At 36.0% G+C, this 23,669-nt stretch overlaps 1 protein-coding gene across 1 annotated transcript in view; it reads right to left on the reverse strand.

Annotated features, from left to right (window-relative positions):
- LOC128557049 (zinc finger protein 43-like) overlaps positions 1 to 17,974 on the reverse strand; it is a 28,098-nt gene extending 10,124 nt beyond the window's left edge. The window contains exons 1-4 of the mRNA XM_053543577.1: positions 17,882 to 17,974; positions 8,386 to 8,704; positions 6,579 to 6,668; positions 3,260 to 4,155 (exon numbers count right to left, since the gene is read on the reverse strand). Coding sequence (XP_053399552.1) covers positions 3,260 to 4,155; positions 6,579 to 6,668; positions 8,386 to 8,704; positions 17,882 to 17,891 — 1,315 coding nt within the window. The 5' untranslated portion in view covers positions 17,892 to 17,974. The remainder of the gene's footprint in view (positions 1 to 3,259; positions 4,156 to 6,578; positions 6,669 to 8,385; positions 8,705 to 17,881) is intronic.
- Between the last annotated feature and the right edge of the window lie 5,695 nt (positions 17,975 to 23,669).

Below are 23,669 nucleotides of genomic sequence, written 5' to 3' on the forward strand. Positions count from 1 at the left end.
GGGGAAGTTTTAGGTCCCAAGACCTGAGCGTTTTTCGGTAATTCAAGGGCCATAATTCCAAAGTGCCTAAGCTGATATGGCTAGTTATTGAACTTAGCCGAGGGATTATTGGCAAACACATTTTGTTCACGTTTGGTGAAGATGGGATGAGAAATGTTTGACTTAGAGTGTGGACAAGATTTGTAATAATAATAATAATAATGATAATAAAGACTGTATTTATAGACGACACAGTTAGGTCTAGCCCAATCATCCCTGTGAGCCTCATAGTTGTGACAGACACACAGATACGAGTAAATCAATATGTCTCCCACACCACTGTGTGGTGGAAGACATAATTATACAAGTGGTCCAAATCTCTTTGCTATAGCTCCAAAAACAAGAAAGTAGGTCAGGGTTAAGAGAACTGAAGATTATTGAAACCTGTAGCAAAATTTATACACATGTTCCAAATTTCAATGCTGTACCCTAAAAAACAAGACAGTAGGTCAGTAGATGAAGGTTAAGACTATTCAAGATGAGTATTGAAATCTGTACCAAAAATTATATATGTGGTCCAGACTTATTTGCTGTAAATTAAAAAAAAGAGCACCGTTTTCTCTCTGTATAATATTTTTTAAGTCAAAAAGGGGCCATCATTCATGCAAAAAGCAGGATAGAGCTATATTTTTTGCTGTAGAGAGTCGACTTTTGATGGTGAACAAGTTTTGCAAGTTTTAAAGCAATAGCTTTGATAGTTTAGGAGAAAAGCTGACCTAAACATCAAACTTAACCAGGCAATGCCAACACTGACGTTGATGAAGTGATGACTTAAACTCATTTTCTTTTCTCCAAAAATCAGATGTGCAAACAGGAAAGTAGGTCAGTAGATCCCGATAAAGACTATTCAAGATGAGGATTAAAATATGTATCAAACATTATACAGGTCGTCCAAATTTCTTTGCTGTAGCTTCAAAAATAAGGAAGTAGGTCAGTAGGTCAGGGGTTGAGAATATTAAAGATGAGGATTGAAATCTGTATCAAAAGTTATAAATGATGTCCAAATTTCTATGATGTACCTTCAAAAACAAGAAAGTTGATCAGTAGGTCATGATTAAGACTATTAAAGATGAATATTGAAATTTGTATCAAAAATTATAGATGTCCTATGAAGTTTTCTGCTGTAAGTTTAAAAACAAAAAGTAGGTCAGTAGGTCAGGAGACCCAAGCTCATAATTTGAACAAACTTGATAGCTGACCACTAGACAATACTAAATATCAAATGGGTTTTGGCCTTATGGTTCTGCAAGGGAAGATTTCTATATAAAACAAGAGCTGTCTCCATAGGATGACACATGCCCCCAATGGCACTTTGAATGAATAGTTATGGCCGATGTTAGAGTTTAGGACCTTTGACCTACGGACCTGGGTCTTGCACGCGACACGTCGTCTTACTGTGCCACACATTCATGCGTAGTTATTTTAAAATCAATGCATGAATGAAAAAGATATGGACCGGACACGCTCATCAATGCACTTTCATGAAATATGACCTTTAACGTCTAAGTGTGACCTTGACCTTTGAGCTACAGACCTGGGTCTTGCACGCGACACGTCGTCTTACTGTGCCACACATTCATGCGTAGTTAATTGAAAATCCATCCATGGATGACAAAGATATGGACCGGACACGCCCATCTATCATGAAAAATGACCTTTAACGTCTAAGTGTGACCTTGACCTTTAAGCTACGGACCTGGGTCTTGCGCGGCATACGTCGTCTTACTGTGGTACACATTCATGCCAAGTTATTTGAAAATCCATCCACGGATGACACAGATATGGACCGGACACGCCCAACTATCATGAAAAATGACCTTTAACGTCTAAGTGTGACCTTGACCTTTGAGCTACGGACCTGGGTCTTGCGCGCGACACGTCGTCTTACTGTGGTACACATTCATGCCAAGTTATTTGAAATCCATCCATCGATGACAAAGATATGGACCGGACACGCCAAACTATCATGAAAAATGACCTTTAACGTCTAAGTGTGACCTTGACCTTTGAGCTACGGACCTAGGTCTTCCGCGCGACACGTCGTCTTACTGTGGTACACATTCACGCCAAGTTATTTGAAAATCCATCCATCGATGACAAAGATATGGACCGGACACGAAAATTGTGGACAGACTGACAGACCGACAGTTCAAAAACTAAATGCCTCCCTTCGGGGGCATAAAAAGCCCCACCGCACCCCCACTCCCCCCAACAGCGTGGCATATATTGACCACAGGGTCATAATTTGAACAGTCTTGGTAGAAAACGACTAAAGCCTATTAAATACTAAATATCTTAGCTCTGGGCCTTATGGTTTAAGACGAGAATTTTTTAAAGTTTTTTCCCTATACAAGAATATTTAAACAATTATCCACCCCTAGACAGGGCCAGTTTTAAACTCAGGGGATAATTTGAACAATTTTGGTAAAGGACTACGACACAAAGCTACATAACAAATATCAAAGCCCTTGGTCATGTGGTTTTGTACAATAAGATTTATAATTCGAATAATCTTCGTAGTGGACCACTAGATGATGCTACATACAAAATATCAAAGACCTTGGCCCTATGGTTTTGGGCAATAAGATTTTCAAAGTTCTTCCCCATATAAGTCTATATAAACTGTGTGACCCATAGGGCAGAGCAATATTTGACCCTTGGGAGATAATTTGAACAATCTTGGTAGTGGGCCACTAGATGGTGCTACATACAAAATATCAAAGCCCTAGGCCCTGTGGTTTTGGACAAGAAGATTTTCAGTTTTTCCTATATAAGTCTATGTAAACAATGTGACCCCTAGGGCCGAGCCATATTTGACCCTAGGGGAACAATTTTAACAATCTTGGTAGAGGGCCGCTAGATGATACTATGCACCAATTTATCGAAGCCATAGGCCTTGTGGTTTTGGACAAGAAGATTTTTAAAGTATTTCCTTTCAGCTATAATGGCAACCAGAGTTCTGAACAGAATTCAATTCTTTGAACAACTGTTAAGAAAATTATCTAAGGAACATCCCTGTGAAGTTTCATCAAAATTGGCCCGGTGGTTTAGGAGCATATGTTGTCAAAAGGAAAATGTTAATGGACGACGGACAACAGACACTCACTGACCACAACAGCTCACCATTGAGCACTTCGTGCTCAGGTCACGGAGCTAATATAAAAGAGTATGATGAAAAGGTATATAAAACCGGAAAACTGTATTGTACATTATAACTTACTTCGTTTGCAACATTCACAGTACTGGCAGGCTTCCTCATGTGCAATTCTCATGTGTCCTAATCTTTCTGTCCGAGTGTTGAACTTCTCTGCACAAAATAAACATTTCCATTCCGCTATACCATGAACCTTTCCCATGTGGAGCCGTCTACTTTCATTTGATCCTGTCCAATGGCCACAAATTGAACATAAATTGCTTTTCTCTGGATTTTTGCAACAGGTCCATTTATGTTCACGAATGGCAATGTCGGAGTTGGCTATATACTCACAGTACTCGCACTCTAAAGCCTTGTTCACATGCTTTTCTATATGCTCTTCAAATTTATCTCTGGAAGCACATTTAAAATGCTGACAAACTAAGCAACAATATAGATTTTCACTGGCATCTATTTTGCGGTTCATTCTTGCAAAAGATTCTACAGTTTCTATTTTATATTTATCTTCATGATCTGTTAACTGTATCTTTACCCATGGCTTCTTTGGTTCGGGAATTTTGCCCTTTTCCTTTTTGCCATTTTGTGATGCTTTTTTAAATTTCTTCCCTTCCTGCTCTGTTTTAAAGTTAGGTATATGCTTCTTCAAGTTTGTTGGTACTCTTTTTTTCCACGTATCACCTTTTGGGTTATAATCAGGATCATAGGGAGTGTTTGTATTATCAATCTTCTTATTGAAACCTGTTAGTTCACCTGTATTACTTATTGTGGTGTTTTCTGTGGAACAATTCATTTCAGTATGATCCATTTCTTTTGAGCAAACATTTTCAACATCCGTTTTCTTCCTGTTATTCACAAAGTTGACAAGCTCATCATATTCTACATCTGTAGAATCATTTGATGCTGATTCTGGTTGTTCGTTATCAGAGTTAATTTCTACCTTAATCTCACCATTCTCTAACTTTCTGAAACAAAAAGAGTAACAGGTACAAGATATTTGTTCATGTTGTAATATGAGAAGACAACAATAAAATCTAGTAAATGTAGAGCATGTACATGCGTTATTTGGCGGCAACATACGCTTTGCCCATTCCCATTTCACAATAAAACAAGAGCAGGTGCTGACGCTCATCTGATTTTTTTGTATAACAGAAATATTGTCCTACCCATTATTTTCTAAGCCTAGAAAGGGCAACATTTTTGCAAAAAGCAGGATAGAGTTATGTTTCTTGACGTACAGGGTCCGCTTATGATAGTGAAAAACTGTTGCAAGTTTTAAAGCAATAGCTTTGATAGTTTAGGAGAAAATCTGACCTAAACATAATACTCAACCAAGAAAATGATTTTCTACGTCCAAAAGGGGCAATAATTATTGCAAAAAGCAGGATGGAGTTACGTTTCTTGCTGTTCAGGGTCAGCTTATGATGGTGAACAAGTGTTGCAAGTTTTAAAGCAATAGCTTTGATAGTTTAGGAGAAAATCTGACCTAAACATAAAACTTAACCAAGAAAACTGATTTTCTAAGTCCAAAAGGGGCAATAATTCTTGCAAAAAGCAGGATGGAGTTATGTTTCTTAATGTACAGGATCAGCTTATGATGGTGAACAAGTGTTGCAAGTTTCAAAGCAATAGCTTTGACAGTTTAGGAGAAAAGTTGACCTAAACATAAAACTTTAACAAGAAATCTGATATTTTCTAAGAACAAAAGGGGCAATATATCTTGCAAAAAGCAGGATGGAGTTATGTTTCTTGCTATACAGGGTCAGATTATGATGGTGAACAAGTGTTGCAAGTTTCAAAGCAATAGCTTTGATAGTTTAGGAGAAAATCTGACCTAAGCATAAAACTTAACCAAGAAATCTGATATTTTCTTAGTCTAAAAGGGGCCATAAATCTTGCAAAAAGCAGGACGGAGTTATGTTTCTGGGTTTATAGGGTCAGCTTATGATGGTGAACAAGTGTTGCAAGTTTCAAAGCAATAGCTTTGATAGTTTAGGAGAAAAGCTGACCTAAACATAAAACTTAACCAGGCAATGCCGACACCGACGCAGACACCGCTCAAGTTATGACAATAACTCATCATTTTTTTTTTCAAAAAATCAGATGAGCTAAAAAGGTAAAAAATAAGCCTATTCTGAAAGACTTTAGTGAAGAATATTTGGTATGGTTTCTTTAGTTGTTCAGAAATTTTCAGGAAATATTTGTATAGGCTTGCCAGTTTGTCACATAACGCCTTTCCCTCCCCCACTCAACCCAAAATCCCTACCCACACTCTGAAGACACTCTTACGTCCATTAATCTCCTTAATGTCATTTTCCTAATATTTGTTCACAGATGTTTCTATGAAAAAATTATATAATACTTCTACTCTCTTCAATTCATTTTTTAGAAGTCTGCTTTGCTGAAACCTCATACAAACAATAAAAATGGAGATAAAGCTATTTCCTACAGTGTAAAGTTTTTACGCTAGTTAATACTGAGGATATCTGAATATCACTTGTAATATTTTCATTAGTGGCACAGCCATTAGCAAAAATGTTAAATCTGGGGTTCACAAGTGAAAGGTACTGTGCTCTTACATGTAAAACAAGCCATTTTTCTTTTAATTTTATGTCTTTCTAACGATTTTTAGCTAATTATAACTGTTTCACATCCCCATTTGGCAACATCACATACAAAGTCAGAATGTTGCAATGATAAAACTGGACAAAAATTCCTTTGAGATATATGTACATGTAAGACAGGTTGAATGTAATTCTGTTTTTGTAAGCCCTCATACACTCTTTTGTTTATCTAATGTATATTTTGTAAAGAATTTCCAACAACCGGTATCTATAATTCATTTTCTCGTACATCTAGTCTAGTCTAGTCTAATTTTGTAACAGTGGAAATTATAACATGATAATCCCTTGAATCTGCTCGAAACAGTGACAGTTTCAAATAAAATCCACTGTTATATTTCTGCAATTCAATGAAAACATGGAACAGAAAGCTGTAATCCAACAACTTTGGAGTTTTCATGCAAGTTAATAATGAGATAAAACTTGCATGGTTATTCAGTTATGCTCCATACACAAATTATGATGGATAGTTTCGCACAATTTGTGACCTTGAACTTTGACTTGCTGAGCCAGTTCAAAGGCGTTGCACATCGTCTCATTGCAATCTAACTATATGCCAAGTTTAAAGTCAATACCTTCCATGGTTATAAAGCTAGGCTCTGTACACAAATTAAGACACACAGACGGACTGATGTAACCACCATCACATAATTGTCTTTCAAAATGAGTGAATAATAAAATGATATGGGCATTTATCCACCTATCTAAAGTGATGGGAGAGCAGAGGTCATCTGAGGTGGATAGGTTTTAGATACAGTAATACTTACATTACATTCTCAGCATCTAAACCTGTAGTTTGACTTAATGATGAATCTACAGTACTTGTTTGCTGTTCTGAAGATTCTTGTCTTTCAAACCTGCAATATATCACAGGTTAACACAGATATCATCCATGTTGAATTATCTGTGTATTTCTTTCCTCCAGAAATTATTACCTAATTCTAACATCTTAAGTACAGGTCATTTGTTTGACAGTTAAAGTCAGGCATTTATATTCTCTGTTAAACAATGGGCTTCACATGCTGGTCAAAGACCATTTTGAATTTCATCCTATACGGTTATATAAATGTTTACTAGCTTGTGATGAATTAGATTTGTGTAGATAGGCTAATTATTCATACCATTATATTTTCTTCAGTTTGTTGGAATAAAAATATAAAATCAGGGTCTGTAAAATATAAAATCAAGGTTTGTTGTTTATCGTCTGACAGTTCACAGTTTAGCATGACCCTAAGACGAAATGGGAATAGAGTTCTGCGTAAGCTGATGCTACGGGGCGTGATAGGTGTTGCACATTTTCATTACCTCGCATGAACAGACGCAATCAAATGAAGTCTGCTATCATTCTTCTTGGTTGCATTCTTTGCTTCCAAAGGATCCTTTTACAGATTTTATTAAAAATAACCCAAAAACAGAACGGGTTTCCAGCATAACCATAAAAAGGGGGTTTTCAACATAAGCCTTAAATAGAACAGGTTTTAAGCATAACCCTAAGACAGAATAGGTTTTTAACATAACCCTAAAACAGAACAGGTTTTCAACACAACCCTAAAACAGGACAGGTTTTCAACATAACCCTAAGACAGAGCAGGTTTTCAGCATTACCCTGTTTTCAACGTAACCCTAAGACAGAACAGGTTTTCAGCATAAGCCTAAAACAGGACAGGTTTTCAACATAACCCTTAGACAGAACAGGTTTTCAACATAACCCTAAAACAGGACAGGTTTACAACATAACCCTAAAACAAGACAGGTTTTTTTCAACATAACCCTAAGACAGAACAGGTTTTCAGATTACCATAAGACAGAACAAGTTTTCAACGTAACCCTAAGACAGAACAGGTTTTCAGCATAAGCCTAAAACAGGACAGGTTTTCAACATAACCCTATCACAGAACAGGTTTTCAACATAACCCTAGGACAGAACAGGTTTTCAACATAACCCTAAGACAGAACAGGTATTCAACATAACCCTAAGACAGAACAGGTTTTCAACATAACCCTAAGACAGAACAGGTTTTCAGCATAACCCTAAAACAGGACAGGTTTTCAACATAACTCTAAGACAGAACAGGTTTTCAGCATAACCCTAAGACAGAACAGGTTTTCAGCATAACCCTATGACAGAACAGGTTTTCAGCATAACCCTAAAACAGGACAGGTTTTCAACATAACCCTTAGACAGAACAACTTTTCAGCATAAGCCTAAAACAGGTCAGGTTTTCAGCATAAGTCTAAAACTGGACAGGTTTTCGACATAACCTTTAGATAGGACAGGTTTTAGCATAAGCTTAAAACATAACAGGTTTTCAACATAACCCTAAGACAGAACAGGTTTCAGTATAACTCCAAAACAGAAACGGTTTTCAGCATAACCCTAAGAAAGAACAGGTTTTCAGCATAAGCCTAAAACTGAACAGGCTTTCAACATAACCCTAGAATAGAATAGGTTTTCAGCATAACTCTAAAACAGAACAGTATGTTAAAATAAAGCAGATAAACATGATGTTACTGTGTCACTCTGATTTTTCTGGTATCAGCACAGACTAAAACATGCTAGGAGTATTTACATACCAACAATCCATCAGCAGCCAAGCAAGTTCACTGTGGCTGGGTACATTCAGAGATGTCTTCAGATTGTTCCATCTATCCCATGCCTGTTTCGACAAACCAATTCTGCGGTCACAATATTTTTTGTTTGAATCATTCCTATTCTTTTTCCCCTCTACATCAGTAAACAGTCTTTTTTGATCTGTCTGCTGACCACAATAGGTTTCAAATGCTTCTTTTTTCTCATCTCCTATTTCAAGTTTCACAGAATGTGGAGGTTGCTGTAATCGCGCTATCAATTCACTTTTTCCCTCCTGAACAAATATTAATGATTCTGCTTTTCCTGCAAATGAAAAGAAAGTGTTTTTAATGTGTGCATATATTCTTTCTTTAACTTTAAAGCATAATATCATTCTAAATAAAATCAGCCTGGTTAGTACAAATAGCAGAAAAAATTGTTTCATTTTGTTAAGAAGCTTTTACTTATGACAAAAGCATCCTAATAAACTCATAGGCAGATATCCTTTTTGACTGCTACTACATATACTGATGCGCTACCAGGGCAGCCTAATGAAGACTATCTCTTCACCGCTCTCCATTACCGCTACTGTTTGGCTGCAGGGTTACCAGAGACAACTTTTGCGTACCAGAAAAACAGGGTTGCCTAAAAAACAGGGTTGCCTATGTCCCTAGTCGAGTAATAGAGGTTTTTTGTGAAAATCGGTTTATCTCGCAATTGAAAGAAGAAAATCCATAAAATATACAACATTTTTACACTGTGGTAACTGTTACGTAAAACAGTCAATACACTATGGCAGTCATCTCCACTGTATGTTAAAGACATAAATTGACTATGTTTATGCTTGTTTTTTTGTTGTTAAAGGCAACAGACAGTAGTTTCACAAACTTATTAACCTAAGGAAATGAAGGATCAATACAATACTTTTGGCATAGATCACTAAATTTCTAAGCAATGCGCGGATAGTCTAAACCTAGATAATTCAATTCTTAAAGAAACACAAACATCTAAATATTTTTCATAACTAAACTCAGTCTTTAATTTTCTATAATAATTTAGTTTATGCTGATCTGATATTGTATTGTTCCATTCTTGGACATACTGGTCGCGCAGCCTTTGCTTATGTAAAGGTTCGTAGTTAACAGTAAAATTAGTTGTATACCACAAATTACTACACCCAAGGTTATTAAGTAGACCTTTCACCGACAGAGTCCAAGGGTTTTTTATGTTTGTATTGTTACCAGTAGTATTCAAGGCATCAATAAATACATCGTGAAGTATAGAATCAGGATTTTTCATTATTTTTAGCCATTGTTTCAATGCACGTTCCTTGCAGATCATAGACAATGGGAAATGACCAAGTTCTCCTAATATAGCAGCATTTGAGGTCTGAGACCGCACATCAAGAAAACATTTACAAAATCGAAAATGTAATTTATCAATTTCTTTTAGATTACACACCCCCTAAACTTCTGATCTGTAAAGCAATATTGGTGAAACAAGAGAGTCAAAAAGAGACAACTGAGTTTTAATATCCATAGGAACAGAACTGCAAACTGATAATAAATTATTATACGCGTTCAGAGCTTGATCGTTTGAGGATTTTACAGCATACTGCATATTACCTGTGTAATAAAATTTCATACCTAAATAACAAAATGAATCAACAACTTCTATATTATTATCTTTATATACCATTGATAATTCCGAGTGCTTTTTCTCTTTCAAAATTGGTACAGATTAATGAATATACATGGATCAAAGGTGTTGTTTGTGGCACATGCCATGACTGAAGTTCCTTGATTGAATAATGGGCCATCTTTCAGGGCTCAAGCTGTCAGTCGCCATTATCGCCATTAGCGATTATTTTATTTAAATGGCGAATATTTTTTCATTTTGGTGACAAGAACTGGCGATTATTTTATTTAATAGCTACATAAGTAATTATGCCAAGTGAGACAGTAACCCGCGGTCTGCTAGTGTAGAAAATCGATAGAGCGGACTGTTTATTACCTCGTGTATTCCGAACACGTGTCAGCTATGCCGATAACATTGCCTGAGGCAGTAGGATGACGACAATTAAACCGATTATAACCGGAAGTTAATCTTACTTATCTAGCTATCAATCAGTCTGAACTGACAGGCTACTTTTTTGGAACATTTTAAAACGCCAACGCAAATTTAATTATCTTTAAAAACATATAAACTGACCTAACTGTCGACGATTTCAAAATATCTTTAATCAGGATCTAGGTTAGATCTGAAATGAAATTGTTGGAAGCGAAAAAAAAAATCTTTTTTTTTCTCCGAATTTTCAGAATTAGTAAAGAACGCGAAATTGTTGAAATATTACAGGCCAGATATTTTTAAGTCTATTTTTTTTACCCAGACAATTCTGGCATAATAAATGTTTGTTTTGCACATTAATTAAACAATTATCTAGAGATAGTACCTTAGTTTTTCAAATCAAAAGTATGAAGTGAAAAAGCTTTGAAATGAAGACAAATGAACATATATTTCTCAAAAATACATATATTAACAATATTTTAACCAGAAGCGTAGAGTTATGAGCATTTAATATTTTCATGTAAAAGAAAATTTTGGGATCAAGGAAATGTAACTCTTCTTGGACCTGGAGAGCAGAAACATCAAAGGGACATAACATAGCGGATATTTTCTACTTGGGTGCATTTGATTTAACATTCAACAGTGATCTTGATTTCTAAATAATGATCCATGATACTGTGTGCTAAAAATATAGAACAACTGGAACAGTCCTTTAACAGCAAAAGATGCTGTAGCAGAATGAAAATTGTTAAGCTTGGACTCGAACCCAGGACCTCTCACACCTAAGGCAGACACTCTACCACTTCTCTATAACAGCAGTAGCTATAGCTAGGCAGTTGAAGTGCACCGATTACATTTCGTGAACTGAAACAGTTTTGTGACAATAACACATAATCGGCCGACTCCTGATTATCGGCGTATTCGCTTGGTTACCTAACGGCAATTTTCGTGTAAAGAAAAAATATAATCTAATGCTGCAAACGTTTTAATCGATCAAAACTGCCCAGATTTCTCTGGCGTGTTCTTTAGGGTATGAAGTTACTAACTGGTAGTACCAGTGAAATATAACTTGCACTGAATCTTATATATTTGCCTTTTTAGCAGCTGGCGAACGGCAAAGACAGTGAGCTTTGTCCAAATATAAGCACAAGTTTCGAAAGGATATCAATTGATAGGAAATTAGTTACAAACTAAATACTTTTCTGCAACACATGGAGTCATTAGCATTCACTGTCAATCAGTATTATGACTAAGATCGACGATCATTCATTCATTCATTCAAATAATTTATAGGGTCGGTTGTTTACATTTTCAATCGTAACCGGTGCTCTTGTATAAACCACTTTTTTTGAAAAATTGAAGAATGCGAAGAGCTATGGTACGGTCTCTAAATTATCGGGAAACCCAGTCATGTTTCTATTTTTAGAATCATGACCGATACGGGCAAACTAAAAAAAATCAACAAATAAATTTGCTTGCATACTGTAATTATGGTAAGTAAAAACATTCTAAAACACGTAAAAAAAAGTATATTTATTGTTTTTGAATAAAGCATCAAAAACTTGTTGACAAACAGCTGTAATTCAATAGTGTGCATAGATGCCAAATATCACGTATTTTCGCGACCTGATTGTTTTGTACTTTTCGAGCAATTTCAGTGCAGCTGTGGTCAAAAGAATCATGAAAACACTTTTGATATGTATAAAGAAAAAGTATAAACATGAATGATACTCAAAGACTTGGTAAACTTTCCATTGTGTGCAACGGTGTCCTTACTGTGTGTGCATGAATGGGGCTAATTGAGCTCATGTCAGTCAATATTAACCATTTCGACTGCCTTACACAAACTAAATATGTGTCCTGTAAATGCCTTCAAAATCCATCAGAATATAGCATTTTAAACATTTATAGTGGGACCCCACCACCAATATTAGGAGGTAATTTCCCTGAATCCCCGATTCCTACACCCCCTTTTGGGGCCTACTACATTTTAAAGCAATTAAGAAAATATATATGTTAAAATTCATCATTTTTATTTTTATAAAAATTGCACGCAAAGATCTGCATCAATTGTGCTATCAATTTTTCATTGGTTAAAACTTGGCTATTATTTTTTGGAGGCCAGTGTGTTTATTATCTCATCAAAAGACAAGATTAAAGAATGTTCAAAGGTAAGTGTGTTTGATCTTTACTGTTCAAAAAAGATTAATTAAATAAAATTATTTCAAATAAGTAATTCATTATTGATGCCAATAAGTATATGATGTGATATTAGACACAGAACAGTAAAGGAACATTACTGTAATTGTACCGTACATGAAACAGTGGAATATTTGTGTTGTACTTCTATATGAAACTAGTCAACATGTATCATTTAAAAAAACAACATTTTGTTGTATTTGAATGCAGGCCTGTTTATCTTTGTGACACATGACAGCCATTTATACTTTGTGTGATTTATTTAATAAAAACATTGCTTAAGAGTTGTCCCAGTAATTATATGTATTTCTAACACGATCCGCAGCAGCTGCTATATAAACATATAGCGAATTCGCCTATACATGAATCTACGATAAAATATAGCTCTTCCATTCCGCCCTACGATTGTAACATGACTGTGAGATTCTACTCTGCTTCCATTATATACAGTATATAAAGTACGTCAAATTTTCTGAAACAAACAATTTCTAACTGATGAATTTATTTGTTGATATTTTTACCGTAAGAAAATGTTTCAGCCCGGTAAGTTTCAACTTCAACACCAGTGCATCTATGTCTGGTCGTGTGTGTAGTGTACAATTCCTGCGTTGTAGCTAGGCACCACAAATGTCAACTAGATTCTACTTTGACAGTAAATAAATCATAATTCATGTTCCAATCTTCCAGACTCAAGTGTTTACGTGTTTATATGCCGCCGCAATGTCCTAGCGTGTATGTTTCAGTGCCATCATGTAGGTGACGTGTACTATTTTTAGAAACTGCATATATAAACTCTGCATTAAGTATTTATCTCTGATTTCTATATCCGACCTTAGATGTTATTAAAAGTAACATTTTCACGGCAATAACTACTTAATAATTTAATTAAAATTTATTGAATATCGGAAAATTCCGTTTGATGTAACGCTTTCCATTCGTGGGGAGGTTTTTATAATAGCATATGGCCAACCGAATGACATATCGCGCTAAAATGTAGTGCTGTAAAATGCGAAGAATTTGCGTGGTTAGAATCGAAATAATAAATATGTTCCAATAATTTTATCAGTTAATAAAATATGGGCAGTCGTTCGGACGCGAATATTAAATCACTCGTGCTACGCACTCGTGATTTAATTATTACGCATCCGAACTCCTGCCCATATTTTATTAACTGATAAAATATAGGCACATATTTATTATTTCTTAAATATTATATTGTTAATTTATTGAGAAATGATATAAATCATGGTTAAAAATAAATTTATCCTAGATGCACTGTTTTGCTTATTATTACACAAGGACAGACCATTCAGGACACGCCAATGGGCATGCGAGCCTCTACAATCTGCAGCTAAAAAACCTGGCTGAAACATTTTTCAACCTAGCGCCCTGAATTACACCCAATTCAGACAAGAAGTGAAATTTAAGTGATGAGTAAATACCCAATTGCACCAAAAGCTTATCTGGAGCTCTGGATGATATCTCACCAGTGTTTACAAAAGAACTTTACGTCTTACAGGGCATAAAAATAGCATTGTGCATGCGCAGTAGTTTACACTGGCCGAGGTATCAAGTTGGAGAGAATAATTAAACTACATAAATAGCGATCTGTTGGCTGCCGACATTCGTTATACATTAGTTACATTAAAATGAATATCTGCCGGACCAGGGCCTAAGTTATTTTTTCTTCCGTCCAGCTAACCAGAATTGCGCCGGTCGAAATTTTTTGACCCAAAATGTTGGTATTATTTTTTCATTTCTGTTCATTAAATATCTTTTGTCACGTTACTGACGTATCTTCTTGTTGAATTTGAACTGAACCAGGAAAGAAAATAGAATACTAAAACATGTACTGCATGATATCATTATTCTAAAAACTTGTGACTAATTTTTGATAAATCATGTTGGGACATGTTTTAAAATAAAAATGTCATAAATTACTCAACAGGATTTTTCCAACACAGTACTTCTGTAGAAATTCTGCAAGATCGAGATAGATCTTCCGCTGATTGGCAGTTTTTCCGAATATTTGGTTTAATGTTGGCGTAAGTTGTAAAAAGTGAAAACACGACTTAACTACAATGTATGTGTAAATATCGGGTCATCTTATACGACATAATGGATTTCCAAATTTAACAGGAAGCAGACGATTCTTCAATCATTTTGACGGGAAAACTGCACGTTCCTTCCAGAATGCTCCTTTGGTATTGACAGCCTGTTAGCAGATAATTTAGTATTTACGTTATATTTTCGCAATATCAGGCCTCCTCCTACGCCCTAATGGATTTCCAAATGGAACGGGAAGCAGACTTTTCTTCAATTATTTTGGTGCGAAAACTGCACATGCCTTTCATGATGCTCATATTGACCGCGTGTTAACAGAAAATTTAGCGATTGCATTAAATTTTTGTGTCAGCATCTATGTTAAAATTTCATGACATTTTTCATTCGAGTTCTTAATATTTCACTGGTGTGTTCAGTTTTAAAAAAAAAAGGACAGCAACAGGCTAATAAAAAAATACCATCCTACCAACCTTGAATTACTGGGTTGGAAAGGGTAAACAAACATTTTTACGAGTGGCCCAGATGTCAAAAGATACATTTCTTTAATTTCTATTAAAGCCAAATACATTTATTTGCTTTATATTTTAATTACATGCATTATTGTTTATCTTAAATGTGTGTGTGTGTGTGTTCGGGTTTAACATCTTTTTCAACAATTTTTCAGTCATATAAACGATGGTGTCTACTCGTAGCAGTGAGCACAATGCCCAACTTTATAGTGCTGCCACGCTGGAATATCACGCCGCAGACCCATGACATGATACCCACCCAGTCACATTTTACTGACACCGGGCTGACCAGTCCTAGCACTACCCTCTTAATGCTGAGCGCCAAGCAAGGAAGCTGCTAGTACCATTTTTTAAGTCTTTGGTATGACCTAGCCGGGGACTGAACCAATGACCTCCCGCACTCGAGGCGGACACTCTACCACTAGGATACCGAGTATAAATAGATCACACGAATTACGCCGGTTGGGAACGATTTTGCACGTACTGCTTCTCAACAGTGCAGATTTATTTTTATTACATGAAACGTTTTCATTGGTCACGCCTTCAGCCGTGATTACATGTAGACAACACGAATCATAAGAGGTTTAAAAAAAATTGAAGCAGAAATTCTTGATAACGCTGTTCTGTTCTAACGTTTTTTATTTACTATTTATGATTTAAAACATTAACAACATGCAGGTAAACAGTTCTGACCAAAAACAAGAGCACCGCCTTGCGGGTGCTGACGCTCATCTGATTTTTTTTTTTGTGTAATAGAAATATTGTCCTACCCATGATTTTCTAAGTCTAAAAAGGGGCATCATTCTTGCAAAAAGCAGGTTAGAGTTATGTTTCTTGATGTTCAGTGTCCACTTATGATGGTGAAAAACTGTTGCAAGTTTTAAAGCAATAGCTTTGATAGTTTATGAGAAAAGTTGACTTAAACATAATACTCAACCAAGAAAATGATTTTCTAAGTCCAAAAGGGGCAATAATTATTGCAAAAAGCAGGATGGAGTTATGTTGCTTGTTGTACAGGGTCAGCTTATGATGGTGAACAAGTGTTGCAAGTTTCAAAGCAATAGCTTTGATAGTTTAAGAGAAAAAGTTGACCTAAACATAAAACTTAACCAAGAATCTGATATTTTCTAAGTCCAAAAGGGGCCATCAATCTTGCAAAAAGCAGGATGGAGTTATGTTTCTTGCTTTACAGGGTCAACTTATGATGGTGAACAAGTGTTGCAAGTTTTAAAGCAATAGCTTTGACAGTTTAGGAGAAAAGCTGACCTAAACATAAAACTTAACCAAGAAACTGATTTTCTAAGTCCAAAAGGGGCATAATTCTTGCAAAAAGCAAGATGGAGTTATGTTTCTTGATGTACAGGGTCTGCTTATGATGGTGAACAAGTATTCCAAGTTTCAAAGCAATAGCTTTGATAGTTTAGGAGAAAAGTTGACCTAAACATAAAACTTAACCAAGAAATCTGATATTTTCTAAGTACAAAAGGGCCATAAATCTTGCAAAAATCAAGATGGAGTTATGTTTCTTGCTATACAGAGTCAGCTTATGATGGTGAACAAGTATTCCAAGTTTCAAAGCAATAGCTTTGATAGTTTAGGAGAAAAGCTGACCTAAACATAAAACTTAACCAGGCAACGCCGACGCAGACGCCGACGCCGACGCCGACACCGACGCCGACGCCGACAACCGCTCAAGTGATGACAATAACTCATCATTTTTTTTCAAAAAATCAGATGAGCTAAAAATCAGTGACTATAGATAAATCGGAATTTCGATCGATCACATTTTCCACCACAGTTTTGATAGTTTCTCGTTGAGATCTCTAGGTAGACAACGTAAAATGTCAAAATGTAAAATCAGGTAAGATAAGATAAGATTTATTTTCAGTCGGCAAGACATTTTACAAAATTTTATTATAACATAAGCTCTGAAGAGCTTTTTTCACCGACTATATGCCTGTTTCTCGTCAATTCGAGCTTTCTCATCGATTCGAGCCCTTGTGTTTTAGTAAAATTCATGCTCATGTAGCATGTTCTTCCATCAGAAACGTGTGTCATTTACTTTTTAAAATTCCTTGGAAAATATTAGTCATAAAACCACTGAAAAATTGATGAAATACCTATTTTAAATTTTTGCATCTAAAATTACTTATTTCAAAAGGAAATTACATAGTGGGTAATATTGTGAGCCCAAATTTCAAATTAAAAGCACCCCGAGCATATTTCGACTGTTGTAACGAGTGAACAAGAAGTCAAACTTGATAGAAATTTGCTTTATGGAAATAGAATATGCAAACATAAACATTTAATGACCTTCCAAACAGAGGGCTCGAATCGATGAGAAAGTTTTAAAATGATGTGGAGTTTCACCTCCTTCAGTCTCATGCAAAAAAGTACATATAAAAGATGATAACATTGTAATTCTTATTGCCCATTGTAAAATGCAAATATCTTTGTAACAAAAAACAAAAATTATTTAATTGAACAGGTTTACAAAAATTTGCACACCTCTAAAAGATTTAAGAGGCTCGAATCAAGGAGAAAGCAGCATATAACAAGTACCCGAGGTCTCAATATTTAGACTAACAGTGACTAAGTCCTACCCCAATTATAAGTGTATGTGCATTGAGTTTCTATAGCACCTTTCTTGCCACTGCCTTACCAAAATCCATTATCCGTATTTCAGCCCTAACCTATCTCAATCTTTTTGGCATAAAATGCGACTGAAGATGGAAATTTTATGAAAAAGGGAAGTAACTGATACATAATACGGAAAAGTGTATTCCCCGGAAAACCCGGAAATTTTACGGCTAATGTATAGGTATATTTTATGATCTGGCCCTGTTCACAAAACATTTTCAGTCTCAGCGATGTTTTCACTTCTTTTAGCACAGGCGAATGTTCCATAATATAAAAAAAAAGGATTGTGAATGAAAATGGGTATCTATTTACACGACCGCTAAGTATCCTGACACGAAACTGAAAGTAAACAAACGAGTATGTCGACGTTAATCTTTGACGCCGTTCACGATAATTATGCTGCCATTGACCCATAGTCGAAACAGATAGAGTATATTTTAGGGATGGGAACGAATACTGAAATCAATATTCGAATATTCGGTTTGCCATATTCGAATATTCGGTTTGTTTTAATGGAAGCTTTAAATTCTTATTAAGTGATTGGCATATACACAACGTATTCATTTGTTTAAAGCTTGGATCATCGTACGTAATAAGGCCAAAAAATGTTTGTTTCGGGTAACCCGATCCTACCTAGCAAAACCCGCCTATCCTAGCGTTTTATTTCACGATTCTGTCAGTATAATCATAAACTGATTTAACTAATTCAGTGTTTTAGCTTCAAAATGATACAAAAAATCAAAACGATTATAATTAAGACCGTCGCAATTCTATCTAAAACTAGCAGGTCGTCCCATTTAAACACGTGACGCACAGTTGTATTACCGCCGCCATTTTGAAAATTTTCAATCGGCGTGTAAAAAGCAAGTAAGGCAGACTTAAACTTCTTTCAACATGAACTTATGCATCAATCATATGTTATTTCTTGATTTTATTATAAAGTACTTCAAAATTTAATTCGAAGGCGGATGAAAACCGATTCTCCGGATGGTCTGAAACGTCGTACAAACTATTGTGAAAAGATCGACAATATCCACAAGTTTGGTATTGTTTTCGAAAAAAAAAATTCTACAACTTTTTACATAAAACAGGCGCCAATAAAAATGAACAAAAGATAAAAAGATATCACATTTACGCCTAATACAAACTGTTAATCCGTAGCGATGACCCCAGGTAATTTTGCATTGCAATTTTCTTGTTAATTGGACATCTTTTGACATGCATCTGACACATTGACGCCTGTTGCAAACCGTTAATCCGTAACGATGGCCCATCTTTTGATACGCGATAAACAAACATGACTTGGTTTTATTCTGTAGAATTAGCATGATCATGTTGCACAAAATCAATGATACTTATTTTGAAAAAAAATACAATAATTTACGAATATTCGAATTTGATTTTCGTATTCGAATATTCGACCGATTTTCGAATATTCGAATATTCGTTCCCATCCCTACTATATTTGAATATTTTCCTTCTGGCCAAGACATGTTATTGTCAAAAATTTGGTAGATTTCTGTATTATATCGACATATAAGTTTATTTTAAAACCGATCATCACGTGATTAACAATGGTCACGTGAATGTTGTGGTGGCAGTGATTAATGAGCGAAGCGGCAAGGGAGATCACTGCGTTGGAGTTTGGATGAGGAATGGTCACAGGTTACATCTGCATTAGTATCAAGTCATTCTAGTAAGGGGTATTGATGCTAGACGAAACGGTCCCATTTGGTTAACCTCGTACGGATGGAAAGGACATTCACTATATGCCTCCCGCATCAGTAGATGCCGGGGGCATCAAAAGGAAACAAAGTCTAATAACGATGAAACTCTGATATTTTGCAAGTATAACTCTAGTTCATAGGCGTGGTCATAATCTATATTAGCTTAACTTGGTGCAATTACTGAACATTTTCCACCTGATTCCAAGTTTACATGATCAAAGTCACTGTTTAGTCACAGGGAGATCGTACCTTGAACAACTCCCCCCCCCCTCCCCCGCACTCATTCCCAGAAAACAGGGGGTGGGGGCGTATGGTGGTATGCTTTATGGATTAAGTGAGCGAAATGTATCGCTGTAACAAAAATGGCGGAAATTTAAACAGAAAATACACTTGGCAGACACATTTTTTGACAGGTAAGTGGGGTTTTTCTTCACATTTCACGAAATAAATATGCCAGTGCTGTGGCACAAAGCCTATTCTTTAGTTATATAGTCTTTACATTCGGATAAGTATAAAGACAACAGGGTTCATACAGATCTTGGATACAAGAATTCCATGACATGACACTGCCTGGTTTTCCATGACGCAATCCAAACAGACGAAACTCGAAATAAATGCAATGATACACACATTTTATTGGCATACAAAGACTTTTATTTCAAACTATTTGCAAAATAACACTTCAGTTGTTTTTTTTTCCTTTTTCAAGAGTAAAGTTCAAGTTCCAACAGCTGTTTACTCTTTTTATTTCAGCCCTTGTTACATCCTCCTTAGACACAAAGGAGTCTATTCCACTGGCATTTTGTCTTGGACATTGTTCTAGGGGTTGGAGGAATACAGTACACATATCAGACACGACAGTTTCCTCGCGTTTTGTTTCCACAGGTTTGAAAAAAGATTTTAATGTGTCACATGTTTTTGTCGTTTCATCACGGAGTTCAATGCTTGCAACGTGTTTTCCACCTTTCATGTGCGATTTTATTGCAGTTTCGCCCATATTTGACAGATCGATAAGTTTGTCACAGACGGTGCATAAGGCTTTCCTGTTACCCGTGTGGTGTAACAGTTACTAAGGGTTCACGCTACTAGCTATCAGCAACAACAACAACTGTTCTCTATAATAACTGCTGTTTAATATTGTACTAAGTTCTAAGATAATATATACATCAATGCCTTTCTTCATAATTCTCTAACATATGTCACTAACAGTTTCTCAGTTATTAACAGAACTTCTATTCTTCAACGTTAATTGCCTCGGCCTTAACCTTACTTATTCATTTTGCGCGTATCGGACATACGCATCTAACCTAACTGAGTACCAGAATGATACTGAAGTTTTGTCTCAAAACTTCTGCTTATGAAAGAAATGATTCGTGACTTGAGTCATGCGGCGTGATCCAAAGACCGGGTGTTTATAATTACCCTGTCATTTATCCAGTTAGTCAGATGTCAAAACAATTAGTAATTTTGAAACATGCATTGCTGGACAATGCATTAACTGGGCGATATAATGTAACCTGTCATTTAATGCACATGACTAGTTTCTAGACCGTAAAGCTAAGTGTGAAAAGGAATGCGAAATATATTATTAAAGTACATGACTTATTATCGACCGAAAAGCTGTCTGAAAAGAATGCCTAAGAAGTATTTGGTATAATGGATTCTTTGAAACCATTATATCACACTCCGACTTGAAAGGCTTTAAGCTTTGTACTGTTCATTCCTTTCCCAGTTAGTATTGTATCGGCAACTTCTTTTCTGACTCATATTTTACTATTTTTAGCTATTTCACACTTAGTTTCGTTTTTAAAAGTACAACGAAAATAAACCGGAAACGGTGCAATAGTAAACTTAACGGTCATTTCGTACCCAACCAGATTCGACCCCAATATTGATGTTCGATTACGCGTTTAAATCTGGATTTTTCTGATATTAAATTAAAACAGATGTAATCATTTTATGCACATACAGACTTATTCCAGATCACTTTCCTACTTTCCATGACGATTTTTAAATTTTCCATAACATTTCCATGACAAAATGCAAAAAGTCAATTTTCCCTGACTTTTCCAGACAAATCTCGTTTTCCATGACTTTTCAAGACCTGTGCGAACCCTGGACAAAAAAGTTTTATGCAAGGTTTTGCGCTCGGGTGCAATGTTTACAAATACATGTCTTGATTTTGAGGTAATTTGCCCTTCCCCCCTGTAAATATGACACTTTTCTGCACGTTATACGTGTCCATTCATGTACTTGTGCCTATTTGCCGAAGTTAATGGTTCTACTTCAACTTCCCACATTTTATGGCCATTTTCTTCGACTGTAAGCCCTGTTTTGGTAGAGTGAAAATACATTAAGCAACAGTTGCCATTATCTACCAAAACCCGCCACCATCAGACGTCTCAATGCTTTGATTCTAAAATGTCTCACTGCTTCCCGCATTTCGCATAAAGGTCGCCAAAATTGAGATTTTAATCGAACATCCTCCGTGTGAAGATGATCTGTACTAAAAACTTTGCTATTTAGAGGATGGTGCAGTATGTGGGGGCATCCGTGTCCTATGGATACAATTCTAGCTATGTCATATTTTTTGTTGTGCCACTCCAAACTTTGTTTTGTATTTTGTACTCTGTATTTTTAGTTGTGCCACTCCAAACTTTGTTTGTATTTTGTACAGGAGCAATTAAAAGATACAGAGATGCAGGAGAATGTTTCAATAAACTTGGACAAGAATATAGGCATGATACAAATACGTGGGTTGCGGGAAAATGTCACCACAGCCTCAGACAAAATACACAGGCGAACACTGCTCTTTATGCTGTTTATTCTTCCAGAAATTTTGAACTTTTTTATGATATTAGTATTCGATCGAATACAATTAAATTAGTTTGTATGCGGATTAAGTTTTGAATTACAAGACAGTATAGAAATCTGCTTCTAGAAAACAAAACCCTTTATTATAAGAATTAAAAACTCTTCATTGTTTTTTCAAAGCCTTGAGCTGTTTCAACTGAATATTAGGTATCATGCGAGTTGCAACATAAGAAGTATATAGTGCATACTACACGAAGTTGCAACATATATTCCATTTGATTTAGATTTTACCTGACGTTACTCAGTTGTTTGGCATTACTTTTTTAATAATATATATTGTGTTTTGTTTCCTCATTTGCATGTCATTTGCTATACTAATAAAATATCATCAAAACACAGTATAGTATCAGTGTTTTGTTTAAGTGTTTTGTTTCCCTTTTTTTCGTTTGGGTAATGAACGAAAACGTTTGAGAATAACTGACCAGTTTTCATTTGCCACTCTGCTCATAAAATGTTTGGCATGGTTGTTACTGTCCATGTTTTATTTGTTCTTTGAGATCATAGAGTCCATTTACTGTGACTATTTTAAGCCGAAGCGGGTGGGAATGAACGTCTCTCGCCGCGTGCACGTCGCGGAGTAGGCATGCGCCTCCACCGGAAGTAACCATAATCATATTGATGACAGCCGGTGGAGCCACAACAGGGCGAGGGCTGTGGCCCTAAGAAGGGGCGTCTACCTTCTCAACGTTAGTGTCATCTTCAACAAACGACGAGCGTGGTACTCCAACAGGACTTCGATAGACGGCATGAAAAGACGCCCGTTGCGGCTCTACGATCAGCGACGAAGGCGCAGATATTCTCGCCCATATGGGACTCCCGGCAGCGAGTATAAATAAACGTAAACACAAAAACAAGCATGAACGACGGGGTGTGGAAGGAATGGAGTGCTCGGGACGTGTAGCACTTTCTATTATCTCTCGTGGCCAGACTCAGTCAAACCGGGTCTGTTGTAGCGGTGCTTGGTTGCGTCTTATACTTCAAAAGTTTTACTTGTAAACTAGATTAACATACACGACATCAGGTTTTTGTTTTAGTGCAATAACTCGGGCGTATATGATCGATTTGAATTAGGAAACACAAATCCATTGTAATCATTTCAAGTTCATTAAAAATATGGATACTCATCATTTCTATAGTGCGACTGCTTGTGCCGCGAGAACTGTTGAACACTGCCTCTAAAGAACAGACTCGGTCACATTGAGTTGATAT

This window comes from Mercenaria mercenaria, chromosome 1 (genome assembly GCF_021730395.1).
Source record: "Mercenaria mercenaria strain notata chromosome 1, MADL_Memer_1, whole genome shotgun sequence".
NCBI lineage: Eukaryota > Metazoa > Mollusca > Bivalvia > Venerida > Veneridae > Mercenaria > Mercenaria mercenaria.